This window comes from Sinohyriopsis cumingii, chromosome 9 (assembly GCF_028554795.1).
Source record: "Sinohyriopsis cumingii isolate HCF-2022 chromosome 9, ASM2855479v2, whole genome shotgun sequence".
Taxonomy (NCBI): domain Eukaryota; kingdom Metazoa; phylum Mollusca; class Bivalvia; order Unionida; family Unionidae; genus Sinohyriopsis; species Sinohyriopsis cumingii.
Genome location: NC_142969.1, coordinates 7,499,715 through 7,517,721, shown reverse-complemented (window position 1 = coordinate 7,517,721; position 18,007 = coordinate 7,499,715). Strand labels below are relative to the sequence as shown.

Sequence of the window (18,007 nt, the reverse complement as noted above, 5' to 3'; positions counted from 1 at the left end):
CTGTGAATTTATCAGTATTTATCTCATCTTGTCATGCAATATCTCATAAAACCAATTTGATAATTTAAATACACCCTCGTCAAGTCATGAAACACCCTAGGACAACAGCTGTGTAACCTTGTACATGCACTAGTTTATACATATCCCTACCTATTTCTCTATCTCACATACATACGCACACAGACACGGGCGTCTATGTCATTATCAGTAGATACGGTTCCTTAAGCAAATTACTATGTAACAGAGCATATGTAATTTTGATGCACACGACTGACTATTTGGCAGGGCAATTTGGGTAATTACGCATGAAAACAGTTTTCAAACTCTAAACAGTTAGTGTATTAAACAGTTGCATAGCTCAGTGAGATCAGAAGACGGTCGTCTTTTCTAGATGATTAGGTACTAAAAAGAAGCTTCCTGAGGCTAATGCTAGTGGCAATTACACCGTCAGTCAGGGTTTCCGCAGGCCCTTCCCACCCCAGATTTGATATTTCTTCATTTTTATTGGGCTGTAGGGAAAACGTCAAATGTCATTAAAAACAAAACAAATCAAAACCACCGCACAGGTAACCGCTTATCAATATTCCTAGCTATCTTAACCGATATTACATCGAGTCATACATGCATGACATCAATAGGGAAACGATTCATTTTTTTAAGGAATGGCGAGTATTATAATCATTGTGTTTCAATTCCGGTGACAGACGAGGCGAAGCCACATCGTTCATGAAATATGATCTGCTACTAACTGTTTGCATTTCTAGTCAAATGACAATAAAAATCTCGCAACCTACATGTCAATGACAGCAGATGTCCATTAGTCACGCGATATCAATAATACCCCCATTTCAATGCTGTTGTACAAAAATATGAAAGCATTAAGTTAAAGTCACATGCTGTTTGTAAAAGAATGAAAGAACATAATTCACGACATTTTCTGAGAACGACTGCTAGAAACATGTTGTAGTCGCCTCAGCTCGGATAACGTCGGATTCGTCAAGAATAGAGCAAGTGTCAACGTTTCTTTTTTTGTTCATGTGACTGCCGTGCTGATATGCGCCCACTCTTTGATGAATCTAGCGTTTCAAAACACTCTACGTTTCACTGGATCATGGTAAGTACATGCAATATGATACGTTTAAACATCGATTCACTTAATATACCTTCATATATAACATTCCCTTCTCATTCCCTTCTCATCAAAGAACAGAAGTTTAATTGGCATTGTTGGAGCAGTACAATATCTGCAGAAGGCAGGGTGATACCAATGTTTGGTTAAGAAACAACTCCCCACTGGTTTCGGAAAACATATGACCGTCGATTACATGAAATTGCCAGAATGAAATTATAGTGGCCGGTATGAAGAGGTGGCCGATGAACACAAGTGACGGATAGGACAGGTTGAACTGCATATATTTGCATGCTTTGAATTTACAACAAAATAGTTTTGGACAGAGATATATATTTATATATTTGTGAAACATTTCCTAAACCATCACATACTTAACATTCTATTTAACAGTTTGCATACTTCGTACCTACCTATACACATATATACACACTTGCCAAACTCTCCACCTAACTACGTATCTATTTGCATGTCATTTTTGGCTTCAAGATCGATTCATTGTTGACTTGATGGATGAAAAGCAATGTGAGGTTAAATAGTGCCATATGAAAAAAAGGCATAATCATTAAAATGTATGTTTTAAATGATTATTAAATTTGCAATGATATGGTAGGACTAAATGAGGGATCAGGAGCAAAGGGAAATGTAAATGTTCTTTGTAAAGAGTAACATGATACAACATAAACGGTTATAACGGTACGTATGTTCGTTAAAAAATAATCCCCCCCAAAAAGATGTTGTAGAACACTACCAACACAACTCTTACTTTAAAGTTGTTTAATACATGGTCTGCGTAGCGTATTGATCTGCCTGCTCGTACGTTTTGCATTAGAAATATAAATCGTTCCTCAAATTTGGTATCATGTATCAAATACATGCAATCTAATATGTACTAATTAGTCTGCACGGAAAACGTGACTTCATATTCCTTCTCGTTATCTAGTTTGACAATGAGATTATCAATGAGATTATTTTTGCATGAGCTTTATATTTAAATAAAGGAAATTCACATGTTGATTTATTATGATTTTGCATTTCTATTTCCTTTATAAGTTATTATTGCCAGCTCAATCGCGTGTTGTAGATGTATTGTACACCCACCACCTGCACAGGTAAATTTATCGAGCTTACATGCCGTTTCTATGAGGGCATTGAAGACCGAAACAAAAATGTCGGAAAGTGATTTGCATAACTGTTGCTTAGTATATTGAATATTATAAGATATATAGGAGCCCGGTTATGAGTGCTTCATTCAACGTAATTGTTAAATGTATCAAGTTGTAAATATGTTGAACCAAGCTGCAATGGATATCTTTTTTATATTATTATTTTTATGTTTTATTATACTTTCTGTAAAGATTATGTCCGAAGCATTTTATGATAACTTTGTGAGTAATTAGGTAAAATGTACACATCGAGGAATACCCAGCCATGATCATTTAATCCATATAATCTTAATGAACTTCCATTATGTCATCAGATCAGCATATTCCATCAACAAAACATTCACTTTTATGTAGATCGAAATTTTCGTTCATTAGCCAGACGTTGTCGATTCTTTATACAGTAATAGAGGGTAGAGTGTCATAGCGGGCTAAACCGGCGATAAATTGTCATCAACATTAATTCAATAAATATAAATTGGTTGATGCTGTTTAAACCAAAGTATTGTTTTCTTATATAGCATTACGCTGCCGTATGGCACGTGTTGTTATAGCGTCCGTTGTTACTTTCTCCGCATTTCGATCTTTCAAAAAAGTCGTGTTCATTTTTAGTGAATAGCCTTGCTTGATATATAATATAAAACCCTGACCTTACATAATAGCTGCTTAATATGTTCTCGAGGGGACTTTCCAAAGAATGACCTAGAAGTAGGAAAACAAATGTAGTCCGCATAATTTATCGATGTGTTAAAAGTGCCAGATCAGTATCACGTGACCGATAGTATTCAATGAAAATGTAGAATACGCGGTCAATTGAGAAAACCTTCAATTATTTCAATTTAAATTAGATTAAATTATTATAAGTGTATCATTTGATATCTATCACAATAACTTTTCATGGTGAAGTGCAAATATCAATTGTAGCAATTTGCTTTCTGCTAATAGATGATGCACACGTTTCATATTGGTCTTATTAGTAACGTGCTTGCATTGTCTGTACCTTTATTATGTATCATGACAGAAGATATCTGCTCGCGAGTTGACTTCAAATGTTTCCGATCATCAAATATAAATTGTATATGGAGCTCCATGACAAACTTTAAATTCTACTAAACATTTTCGAAGAAATGGTAGGATTGTTGTATGCAGCCGGTCCGACGACCTTGAATGCTTAAACTCTCACAACATATCCTAGGAGCAGACAAGTAAAGTTTTCAAAAGTGGGATCAAAGAGTATGTTATACGCATATGTGTGGAACTTGTTTGGACTTTGGATAAATTTCCTGGTTGCAAATTTTAAGTGAAGTTGTTGAGTGGCTGAGGACTAATTTGGATATATGGGATGGGTTAGTGATGACTAAGACAAATATGCTTTGTCCGCAGCCGTTTAGTTGTAAAGTAATTTACATCGGATATTTTGAAATGTAAATTTTTCACTGTTATCAATTTCCGGTTATTCACGTCATACATCTCTCTCTCTCTCTCTTTCTCTCTCTCTCTCTCTCTCTCTCTCTCTCTCTCTCTCTGTCTACCTCTCTCTCTCTCTCTCTCTCTCTCTCTCTCTCTCTCTCTCTCTCTCTCCTTATAGAGGTATAATTTGTTTCATCAGTAAGGCGATAACATTTTCAACCCGACTGACCTTCCTTATAAACTGATATTTTACTGTATCCTTGATCTCCACAAAGCATTCCATTTCCACAATGCAATGGATTCTCGCAGCTGTTGTTGAAAGGTTGGGTGTCTGGGGCGGAAAAGTCCCATTCAGCAATGCAGTTGCAAAGGCCACCCTGAAATACACCAAGTAAACTTTTATAAAACAAAGCATGTTTATTTATTATTAGAAGAGATTGATCGTTGTGAATAAAATGTGATACTTTGCACGTGGATTATATATTCCAGATGATGTGCCTTGTAAAAATAGAAAATGAATGTACTATTCATTTGCATAGCAAACAACGACTACTATATTAAGACAGACAAACGATTGGCATATTAAAACGTTTGCAAACTATTTATTCCCAGTATAAACAACATTCGAGACATAATGATCTCAATTTAAGAAAGCTGCAATTTAAATCATGAAATGCACAAACTTCCTTTAAATATTGAACTCTTTTAAACGACATTTGATGTTTAAGCTGATTATTGCAGTCTAAACCTAATTTGTTTAAGATCTGTTTTAAAATATACAAGTAAAAAATATTTAAGATTCACAATACATCACTACTACATGTACCCTGACTTCGTTCAGAAATATGAGAAAAAAATCCTCTTTATTATTCCCATCGCCGATCCATATGAAAGATTCCAGTTATCCAAATTATTTGATATTGTATTGTAAAGATCTTGCAAACACAGAATTGGAAATTCATTCAGGTGTTTGTAAAAGTTGATTTATGTCGTATTTAAGTTTACTGAAGCACATAATGCATCATCTATTCCAATATATACATCTTGAAAAAATTAATTGTAAATGAATTAAATCTGCTCAATCAGTCGAATTCATTGTAAACATAGAGTATCCAGCATACAAATACACTAATAATACATGCAAAAAGCGTGTCTTCTATTTCCCAAAATATGTCAGAATAATGGGTACACTGAAAACCTTTCTCTGCCGTGTGTTACCAGGCATACGTTTCGAACGAGCTTCAATACTAGGCCGGAACCTGCTCTACTCTGTGCACTATAATAGAACCAATCCCAATCTAAATTAAAGGCCAATGTGCACGATTTTCGTGAACTCATTATATTGAAATTGAAGATTGTATCAGATTTGTAAATAAATGTTGACGTTGCTGTTTAGGAACATTATTAGTTATCTTAATAATAAGTAATGTTTACTTGTTGTTAGGTCTTTTATCATTAAAGGGTTTAGATCAGTTGATTTCTCTTGAAGAAACAGTTTATTTCCCATTGTTTGGATGACCACGGAATCGTACAAAAGTGCCTATAATAATAATAATAATAATAATAATAACAATAATAATAATAATAATGATAACAATGATAATAATAATAATAATAATAATAATAACAACAACAACATGAGCCACCGTTGAAACCAAAATATTAAAACAAGGATCACATATAAAACTGACAAGTCTTGATAAATGAACACCATGAATTAAATACTTTATCCTTTTACGTTTCGTTGTAGAATTGGCAAATGATCATCGACTTACTGTGTTTCATGAAATATAATCTGTTCGACGTACTAGATAAAATTTGGTGGCTTCTCTTGGAGAAATTGTGAATTCAATGAATGAAGTCTATTTTACAAGCCAATTTTCCATGGCAAGTATAACATTAAAATGAAAATGAACAAACAATTTTTATGGCATATCCATCTTGAAATTGGGAAAAAATGCATTCATCTCATAAATATTTATCTCCATTTTTAACAGACAAGTCTGTAAGTGCTAACATGTACTTAGTACAGGAACATATATATATATATATATATATATATATATATATATATATATATATATATATATAATATACATATCAATATATATATATATATATATATATATATATATATATATATATATATATATATATATATATATATATAATATACATATCAATATATATATAAATCAAATATACATGTCGATATATATTGTCAGTTTTAGTTTTTTATTGTTTGATTGTTAGGTTTATTTTTTTTTATTTTCTTACATGCTGTAGTAATATAATTCTGTTTACTAGGATTTGACATTTTCCAGAAATTAGTTTGGCCTGACAGTTTTGTTCGTAAACATCTAATAATATAAGTTAGAATGTAAGAGCTGACCTAGTTCCAGCTTTGATTTAGAATCAAGTAAACAACTTTTTATTATTAATTCGCAATGTGGGATCCATACGAATGAAATGGAGACTGACTGGGAAGAAGTGATTTTAAGCATTTGAATCTTCGATCTGTTTCTAGAAAATGGTCACGTGACCCTCATACGCGAATGTGCTTTGCGCAGTAGCTATGTTTGATTCTGATGTTTTGAGAAATAATCTCAGTTTAGGCTTTAAAATACTTGATATCAAGTGTTCAATTTGTTGGGACCACATGGAGCTACATTTTGAATTTTATTCAAATTATTTGGTTTCCTAACGATTAATGTTTCTCCATGGGATATTTAAGTGCTCACACATAATTCTTGGACAAAAATATTTATTGAATTTGTATTCGGAATTCCATCACCGTAATAGTATTTTCCATGGCACAAAAAAGAACTGAAGATACATCATTGTTACAATGGCTACAACATACGTCCTCGCCTTCCTATTTTGGATTATTCTTCGGGACTCGAACTCAAATTCATTACAACATAATATTACTAGGGCTTCTAATTTTTAATTCTTGGAATATTCTTGGATATATTTTTGAAATTGATTCTTAAAATCGTATGGTGTTTTTTCCATTTTCAGTTTGGTTTTGTAGGGAAATAAATTATTTGTTAAATTATATATATATTTTTGTCATCACTTTTCTCTTGTTACGTTTACTAAGAGCCGAAAGGTAACAATATATATATATATATATATATATATATATATATATATATATATATATATATATATATATATATACATGCGTTGTACATATTTTCAAAACTAGATTAGAAGAGCAACACCAATAAATCCAGACCTTTGACTTAAAATTCTTGAATTCTTTGTCACATAGATTTTATTGCTATTAAGCAATGACATTTTAGATGTGGATGACCTACGTGTTCTTTTTCTACCTGACCAGAAGTATTTAAATTTTTATTCTGAAGAAAATATAGATTAATTTTTTTTTAATCAATGAGTATGAGTATATTAATATAATTACTATTACTAGATGTTTATCTTGTTGTGATCACCTTTCCCTTGTCATGTTTATTAGGAGCCGAAAGGTAACACTATGCATATATATATATATATATATATATATATATATATATATATATATATATATATATATATATATATGCGTTGTACATATTTTCAAAAATGATTAGAAGAGCAACACCAATGAATCCAGAACTTTGACTTAAATTTCTTGAGTTCTTTGTCCGATAGATTTGATTGCTATTACGCAAGTACATTTTATATGTGGATGACCTACGTGTTTGTTTTCTACCTGACCAGAACCATTAAAATTTTTATTCTGAAGAAAATATAGATCAATTTGTTTTAATCAATGAGTATGAGTATAATAATATCATTACTATTACTAGAAGCAACCATGTTTATGTTGGACTGAGAGAAGGACATTGTGTTTACTATGTTCTTGTATTATAATTTTGGAAACAATCCTTCTAGATATAACTAAGAAAATGTCTTATAAACATTTGGAACATTCCTGCATGAATTGTTTCATTAATTAATCTTTTATTAGGACGTGCTAATTGTGACCTGAGATCAGGTATTGGCCTTTATGATCTTATTAGAGGAAACTTAATTAGTTGTGCTTTAATATCTGACCAGACACATTTGTATGATTATTATGCCCATTATATCAATTGGGCTGGACTTTTTTTAATTCAAGTTATTAAACTTAGTATTAACGTATGATTCTTTTTGAGATATAATGTGCTCAATAACATATTTCTTAGAAATAAAGACAGATAGTCATATTAAAATTCAAAAATAATCTTGGATTATATTATTGTGATTCACCAAACGGCTGCCGGCACACAACTGCGACAATAGTCACCACAGACAAATCAAAACTTCCAGCGTTGTATTTATTTTGAAATGTCACAAAGCTTTATTCATAACTTTAAATATTTTTACTTATGTTAGAAATTCTAGGACTAATTTGGATTTAATTAGTAATACCAAAAGGTGTATTTACTTTTTATTATTCTGTATTCAGAGCAAATACAGTATTTTTTGAATTTTTCAAAGTTTATTGCTTATCATACTTATACTATTAGAAATTGCAAGATCCTATAATCGTGATCTACGTTTTTGTTCTTTAATTTTGCAACTTTGTATATCTTCCTGGAACCTTGAATATTGTCTTAGATTCAGTTATTATCATGTTATTTTAGGTTGGACCACTCCTCAATTTATATAAGGTTTGAGCTTACTTTAGCATCCCGAATATAGACATTGCTTCTTGTTAACTAAAGTGTTGCATCATCCGGAAACATGTTAGTACTTGTTTGTTGAGTGCAGAGTGGTATGACGAATCAAAATTAAAGAAAGTGAAGTGGACCAAGTACATAAAGTGACACGTACTCCTTGTCGTAAGAATTCATTCATGACAAGGCCGATCGATATGATCATATAAACGACTATGATGGTAATCAATGACACGCGAGTATGAATTGGGGTCACGTAAACAAAGCGTGTAATTTATAGTGAAATTTTTCTTTATATTGTTAAAACTCACTCTTTAACGTTTGATTGGTGTAAGGGTTAAGGTCAAAATAGGACTTTTTGTGTTCACAACCAAACTATTGTGAAAGGGAATAATAAGATTCAGTTAATTATCGAAATAATTGTGAATCATTCATCTTTTATTTGAAACGGAAATATACACTATATAATGACGATACATATTCATTTCTCGACTATAATGAAATTTATCTAGAATTAAAAGGAGTCACTGAAAGGAAAATGGTGATTTATGATTACATGTTTGTGGGTATAGATGAGTGGTTAATGATTAGTTCAAACAGTCAGTCCTTCGTGATTATGTGATTATATTCACGCACTTAAACAATTCATTAATACAAGGATAGTATAATAGCATCAAAGTGAGGACATAGGATTCATTCGGAACGTTATATTCTTTTACGCTTGTGATAGACCCTTTCGTGATTATTTGGGTTTTACTTCTTACCATCGTACGTTTCTTTTAACGTTTTATTTGCATGAGTTAGAGTATTATGTGTGACATTTTGTACATATTGATTGGTTTCCTTTCACTGTTACATAATTTAGGAACATATAGTCGTTACTAACATGCATACACACATACATACAAACAAACATACATACATACATACATACACACATACATACATACAAACAAACATACATAAATACATACATACATACATACATACACACATACATAAATACATATAAACAAACAAACATCAATACATACATATATACATACATACAAGCATACATACATACATGCATACACACATACATACACACATGCATACATGCATACATACATACATACAAAAAAACAAACATACATACATGCATACATACATACATGATGTCATATCGGGAGGGACTGTTAATATCCCCTCTTGGTCAGACAACAAAAACATACATACATACAAACAAACAAACATACATACATACATACCTAACCTACCGACATACATACATACATACATGCATACATACACACATACATACATACATACATACACACATACATACATACATACATACCTACAGACACACATACATGCACAAATACATACATACAAACTTGCATACACACATAAATACATACAAACAAACATACATACATACATACATACATACTTACATACATACATAAATATATACATACATACATACATACATACATACATACATAATGTCATATCGTGAGGGACTATTAATAACCCCTCTTCGTCAGACAACAATGCTTTTAAACATTTTTCAACGCAAATTAGTTTCTCTTGTTAATGCTCTCGATCCGAATTCAAACTTCAAGAAACTACAAACAATTATGAAAATTTAGTCACCTACACTAATCATTGAAATGATATAATTTACTCAGGTTTGAAATGAATAAGTCATCACGTTAGGGCATTGCTTATTTTAGTTCTCAGTTGAAGACTTCTACAATAATACCATTGTGCATATATATGCATTACTAAAGAGTTTTAATAGCAATGTCAGCAATATTATGTATAAAAGGAGGAAATATTATCAAGGAATTTTTGAAGAAGCCACACACTTCATTCAGGAGTCCATATCTATCTGTCTATGCTGACCTTCCTTCACGCAATCAAAAATCAATATAATCACATACTCTCTGAAAACTTGTTGTATTTTCTTACCAAAGCTTCACCTTTCTAAATGATTTCATAATTGAAGATCCATACTCCTTATGCACTTGAACCCTATGTTTGTCATATATTTTTGGGGTCATCTGAACCTTGATGTACATATTGTAATACATTACATGACATGAATAGTTCATAAAATACCTGCAAACCGATATATCCATGTAATCCACATAGGGAATAGCATATCCCTGGTCCATTTTTGGTTGTCCCAATGCTGAACTTCGTAGATACGTTGGAGTCTATTGCACTTAGAGGAACACAACCTGAAAACAATAATAATTATACACACACACAAGTATACATATATATATATATATATATATATATATATATATATATATATATATATATATATATATATATATATATATATATATATATATATATATATTTATTTATTTATTTATTTATTTATTTATTTATATTTATATATATACATAAATCAGCAATATCCAGCTCGTATAAATAACTTTACATGAAGCATTCATGTTTAAACACGCTTGCTATTGTGTGGATTAACACTGAAATTATTATTATTTTATACAGGAACAATCTATTGGATTAAGCATGTATCAAAGTTTAAATGTTTAATGAAAGATGTTTCCAGGACTTCAGGTAAGATAACAAAATAAGCGGTTGCACACCCTATCATGCAAGGAGAATACGCAGATTGCTAAATATGAAACTTTGTGATATGCTTTAGAAGCATCAGTTTACACTGATGGTCTCTCATACGATCCGCTAGCCTCCCACACCGTGAAAATGACTCAAGCATGAATTGTCACTGTCAGAACGTTAATATGATTTATTTTTGATGGTCGTTTATTGAAACTATATAGGGATCAAAGCTACCGAACGACGCGAGGAATATCGTTTGTTGCTATGCATAGTTTTGACTTTAGAATGCTTAATAAATTCGTATCAAAATAACCAAGACTAAGCCAATACCGGCAACTATTCCATTCATTCATAATGCCATTAAATTGCTGAAATATTTCGAAAACTATCGAACAACTCTTAAATATAATTTGGCGAACTATTCAGAAAAGTTAATGCAAGACTATGTTATTATAAATTTTGGGGCGTGTACTACATAAAGGGACACCGCCACTGGATACAATACTAAAAGCATTATAAAACAGAGAGTAGATACTAAAACTGGTACTAACATATTTTGTTTCCTACGAAGATTAACCGGAATAGTATATGGATGATGGGTTCCAAATATGGTAAATATGTTGTCTATATGCATTTGTGAGATAATGATATTGAAATCAATATTGCATACATCATATCAGTCATAGAGTAATCCATAGGAATGCAATTACACACTGCGAAATTGGAGTCAATAGCTAGCTTAATCATATCCTGCATAAATTGAAACATTTGTTGGAGCTAATGACCAACATCTAAGAATTTTTGCTTGCGCTAATGATCATCGTAGACGACTCCATGCGGACGTAAGACACCACGAATCTTATCCCATCCCGTTTGTTGTACCGCTATACCGTTATGTAACACAGAAGGCATAAATTATATAAACTTCCATACAATTTAGTAATTTTCTGAATTGATTTATAAGTTATAACCTGATTCTCGCTATTGGGTCCCAAATGATGTAAACTTGTCTCCCTGTGCTAAAACTATCACAAACTGCAATCGCTTATCCTCTGATTGAAGATCGTATGGTTAATTTAGATTTTGTGTGTAGACATTATTAAATATACTAAACATATACATTACACGAAGATAATAAACTCTTATGCGTTCTATTGAAAAAGTTTGTTCCTCGAATAAAATGAAAAACATAGATGGTGAAAAAATGTAAATGCGATTTAACATGAAGTTAAGTATTTATTATAACTTACCTGCTAATTTTATAGCATCTTACCTATGAAAAGGAAATGTTCATATGTTTGGAAGTAGCCAACCCATGCTTCTGCTTCTTCGTGTAAAGCGATTTTGTCTATAACCCTCATTCTTGTTAAATTTACAGCAGGGGTGCTCATTTTACAATGGTGTAAGGCTGTCTCCCAGTATATTAGGTTTGTGTAATTCAAGACTTCAAATGTTGAGTGAACTGCATCTGCAATGGAAACGGATAGACATATAGCTATATGCAAATATATTCCACTACTTTGTATAGTTCCTCATCTCAACTCTGCTTGCGTGGGTTCGAGTCTCTGGCAATGCCTAAAAGTGCGTGCGAGGAAGATTGCCAATAGCTTGAGGTGGAGTCGATGGTTCGATTCGTAAATTTCCCATGTTCCTAATCCAAGACTTATATCGGCCGCCATGTATCATCAGTCGCGTGATGAAAAGTGATATTAAGCTCACAACAACATGTTCAGCAACACGAACAATAAAGGCTAATAATTAATTTTACAGGGTCAGTTATACACAGAAGCATATGTAAAACAACTATTAAGCTGACGTTTTTTTATAAATAAAGACTTCTTGAATTAAACACACACGTCGACATTCCGCCCCTTTTTCGGAAACAATTGAGAAAACATCTGGGAAAATGTATTTATGTGGTTAAATCCTGTTTCGATACATAGCTGCGAGGTAGTACAAGTTCATATGAATTATACGGTTATAGTTGTAATTGAACAGTTGCATATTCTGTGAATCCAGTATATTGCCCATAATTTAAAACAATACTAAGAGTGAACAACCCGTGCTTTATCTACAATAGTTCATCATGATATAGCAAATTAATGGGATTTTTGACGGGTGATCATTGCTCGTTTTGAACACTTGTAGAGTGACTTTGTTGTGCAAATGTACGGTTCAAAATACACGTTACATAAGACATTCATTCAATAGTTTCAACAAGGATCCATAACATGCTAAAATTGTATTGTTTAGCAATTTTCGCATTGATAATGATGTAGTTGGTATGACCCAAATTTAATGGTAACAGCTTTGCTGTGAAAATCATTACATTAACTCCATTTATGTTTTCCATGAGACAAGAAAGTATTGGATATAAAATCATTCTTCTCATTCAGTGTTTGCTTTCTCGGGCAAGATTTAAAATGTGACTTGGTCAGTAATCTTGGTGTTATCTCTGACAGCAACCCACCATCACCAACCACGGGTAGAAACTTGACGAAGCTGCTTTGAAAAGGAAACAGCATTTAATACACAAGTCCTAGTTCCAACATGTTGTTGTCAAAGTTTATTTTTTAAGTTATAAGATATCTCAAAGGAAGAGAAAACGCAGTCTGTCGTCCGCTCTGAGAAAATGTTCATACAAGTAAATATATACGTAACGTGCCAATGCTATGTACCTGCTTAAAAGGCTTTATACTTTTGTTGTACGAAATAATCAACGTTGACTTCAAAAAACCTTAGGCTTTCCCTATCTTACTTTCCCTCCCAAGCCCCACCTCTTTTTTCTTCTCTCTCTCTCTCTCTCTCTCTCTCTCTCTCTCTCTCTCTCTCTCATTATTTGTTTTATATACTTACTAATGTACACCACAATGAAAAAATAGCATTCCTTGACCCAACAGAAAAATTCGTGAAAAGGTAAAATGAAAATTGTCAGGAGAAAAAGTATGGTCTTCAATGTGCAACGATTTCTATGGTACCTCTGCTAAGATTCGAGTCCTTGTGTTAGTGCTCCCATCGCCCTGCTAGCACTCTCCAATCCACTTATCTACTAAACAAAGCACCCGTGCGTAGCCGACATGCCTACACAGTCATTAACTCTTCTCAAAATATGTTTCACTCCAACGTCCTTTTAAACCAATTGGTCGAATTGACTTCAACCCATGTTCACCCTTCGGTACATATTCTAGTTCAGCAGCTCATTGCTAATTTTAATCTGAGTCTTAATGTTATATAATGCATGTGTTTACGCCTCATATCTGCTTAACTAAAACTGGCGTGAATGTCCTAATTCCTTCTCGAATCAATTTGTGCGAATGTTGATATTCACTAACGGAATTTATTGAATTTACTACATCAACTACATATGGATCACTGCAGAAAAGGAGCGGAATTACGAGTAACTTCGTTGGCTGAATTAAGGGGTCCCTCTTCTTAATTCTAAACTGAATATACAAACGTTGTTTAAACCTTACATATTAATTACTTAAAAAAACTATACGTTTTAACAAATAATTTCCTTCCTTCCCAACCTTAGATAAATGGAATCATTGTGGTTTTAATACACATATATACACATTGTTTAAAATGATGGGCATTATCAAGAGTAGGCTATTGTTTCTATACTCTCTAAATAAGTGAAGAATTTCTACTGAATAATCATTAGCGAAGTAAGAAAAAAAGGGACAATATTAATACATCCATTTTGTGAATTAAATAAACACGTTACACCATTTCATCGAAATCCGATCTACTTTCCTAGCGAGATGTCTCTTTAATGAAAAACGACAAAATACCAGAAAACATGCGGAGTGAGAGGGAAAGAAAGAACAAAGTAACCTACAAGAACATTGGTCTACATAACGGTTAGGTGTAGACATCAGTCTGTTCATGACACCACAGATTCAAAGTAGCAAAGGCCAGACATTCCTTGGTTAGAAATAACAAACATACTATACAATTTAATACTTATTTGTTTATCTTCTATTTCATCAAATCACATTGATATGATTCTAAAAACATTATTTATATTACAATATCCAAAGTAATATCACCACATTCGCCTTTCTCTCCCATTATTAGGTACGGCAGCAGACTAATCGACCAACAAAGAAACGTATGGATGGGGTGAGAAATAAATACATACCTTTATGGTAAGTCTCCCATACTCCACCCCACCTGACCCCACCCAACCCTATCCCATATTTCCCCATCCAACCCTAGCCAACCTGACCCCACCCCACCCAACCCTACCTGACCCCACCCCACCAACCCATCCCCACCCTGCCCTCTCTCTCTCTCTCTCTCTCTCTCTCTCTCTCTCTCTCTCTCTCTCTCTCTCTCTTTGTCTCTCCCTCTCACTATGTGGGTCTGTCAGTACAACAGTTGTACCACTGTGCTAAACAGAGGTTGAGGAATGGTAGAGCGGACATATGAAATTTTAATATGATAAAATATGCATTTCGACCTATATTAAAGTTTTCTTATACATGAAGCAAGACATACAAACAAACAAATCATTAAAACGAGTATACTATGTGTATTCTTCCTTACATACACACACACACACACACACACATATATATATATATATATATATATATATATATATATAGAGAGAGAGAGAGAGAGAGAGAGAGAGAGAGAGAGAGAGAGAGAGATTGGCCTATATGAGGTCACTGATTAAATCAAGTGTGCCATTGCTGAAACTTAAGCCATTTGTCTCTAGGTTAAAAAAAAATACATTACGTTTGTGCACTAAAACATGGAGATGCATAATTTCATAATAACCGTTACGCATCAAATCGTCAAGTGTTTTTAAAGAAACTCAGAAAAGTAACTAAGGAAGAAGTGCTTCAGGTACTATTATAACGGGTTAAAATATTGCGGAAGCAAGCGAAACACACACACACACACACACACACACACACACACACATATATAAATAACTAAAATCTAACAGTGACTACTTGTATACAGGAGAGGGTGATTTTGATAGGTATATAATGGAACTTTTTGAAATGGCGCGCGGAGGAAGCGTTCATTCATGTGGTGCATTGGTCCATATTTACAAATTACATTCGTTCGATCTGTGAGAAGATAAATTTATATATGTTAATACGTACCATTTAAAAGAAGACTAAGTATGATGAACAGTAGTCCGTTGGTCATTTTCTTTCCCCTATGTTTCTGTACCAAACGACTGCTCTGTCTTGTTAATTCAAGTTAGGTCTATGTACTTATCAACAGTGCACGTATATGTCCTCTTTATCTGTACATTTACTGTTAGTATCTTTATCTGTACATTTACTGTTAGTACGTACATGTATCATGTCCGGCTGTGTTATTACTCAGCTGTAAACAGGGCAAGAAAACCTCATTACCTTCTGTTGCTTTCATCCACGTTGTTGCTATAAATATATATCATTACGACGTAGGGGTGCCTTTATAGATGTGACGATGATTAATCACTTTCCGATCAGGATCGTGGGAACCAAAATATATGTATAGCTTTCTCAAGTGTTTTCATTCTTTCACATGCTCACGATTCTGATAAAAATGATGATGATACTGTTGTTGTTGTTGACGAAGATGATGATGAAGATGATCATAACAACAACGACGAGGACGATTATGAAGTAATTAGTTAATGATTTACATCAGAATGCCGCGAATTATATTAATATTTGTTGCTCATTCCCTTTGCAACGCTGATAATGATGCGTAAATACTTAACGTATCAATATGTATGTTTGTATTTGTATGTCTTGGGTCTATCACCAGGTGGTGGGGCCCCGAGTGGCCGAGTGGTCTAAAGCGCTCTACCTTACGGATCACTGCCATCTCACCTCTGTCTGCGTGGGTTCAAGTCTCGGATTCGGCCAATGTGGGTATATGAGAAAGCTTGCCATTAGCATCTCGTGTGTCCATGGTTCTTTACGGGGTTTACCTGGGTTCTTCCTCCACCATTAATACTGGCAGCCATGTATAGCCTATCGTGTGCTGAAAAATGGCGTTAAACCCTACAGCAACAATAACATCACCAGGTGGTGGTCATGAGTGACCAACTCCAGATACATAAACTAGATTCCGGTGTTTCGTTGATATAATATTATTCTCTGCTTGCGATATCTTGGCATAACGAACATCAATATTAGTGTTATTTGCTGCCTTATATATTTTCTTTCACTGAATGTTTGCAATAATATGTACAAATTGCATGTTTTTCTGTAGTTCGACCTATTAATGTTACTTTTTAGATACTATTTTGTAGGAGTTATAATCTCAGCAAAGTAAACAGATTGTTACGTTCTGCTCTTAATTAAGTAATGGCATTGGAAAGTATTACACAATTATTTCGAGATAAGATGAATGACGATTCAAGTGACTGGATCTTCCGAAAAAGGCCGAAGAGGAAATTGCGCATTAACAAGAGCTGTTCAAATATAAGAAAAGTACATAAGAAATTGTCATGGATTGAAAAGTACATTATTTGTTAAAGGAACGTTTAGTCTCCATTGAGCATGATATTTTGTCACTCCTCCAACTAATATTGGTAAATGGAACTCATTGTCGCAAATGAAAAAGAGCGAAAAAATAAACGCTTGATCGCGACACGAATCTATTTGACTCCTAAGTACACTAAGGATCGTTAAGTATCCTACAATTATGCATTCAAATTATTAAAGTAAAAACAAACAATATTTTAAAACCACCAGCACATCCTCTAATTTATTTTAGCAAGTCTAATAACCATTTTGACATCGATTGAATGAAGTTTGTTTTCTTCCGTCAATTAATTCTTAGTTTTCATCAGAAGAGAATTTTGATCGGCTTACATCCATAATTGATTCCATTTGTTACATAATGATTTAGATGACACCTTAGTCTACGACTCGTGCGGGTATTCTATGATGGAATCAACAAACCTTTAAGATGTAATTCAACAGGGAAGAACAAATCTAAAAGTCCCTACGACCGTTTACGTCAAATTCTTTTGTCAAGTTAGTAAATTTAGCTACAAGTAGGCATGATAGGTGCATGATCGTTGTGAT

The 18,007-nt window shown here is 33.1% G+C and overlaps 1 protein-coding gene across 4 annotated transcripts in view; it reads right to left on the bottom strand.

Annotated features, from left to right (window-relative positions):
* LOC149791230 (uncharacterized) overlaps positions 1-16,351 on the bottom strand; it is a 43,084-nt gene extending 26,733 nt beyond the window's left edge. For all 4 annotated transcript variants that reach the window (XM_089969710.1, XM_089969709.1, XM_089969711.1 and 1 more), the window contains exons 1-4: positions 16,079-16,351; positions 12,229-12,423; positions 10,479-10,600; positions 3,932-4,079 (exon numbers count right to left, since the gene is read on the bottom strand). In XM_089969710.1, the coding sequence (XP_089825836.1) occupies positions 3,932-4,079; positions 10,479-10,600; positions 12,229-12,423; positions 16,079-16,124 (511 nt within the window). In that variant the 5' untranslated portion in view covers positions 16,125-16,351. The remainder of the gene's footprint in view (positions 1-3,931; positions 4,080-10,478; positions 10,601-12,228; positions 12,424-16,078) is intronic.
* Positions 16,352-18,007: the final 1,656 nt, after the last annotated feature.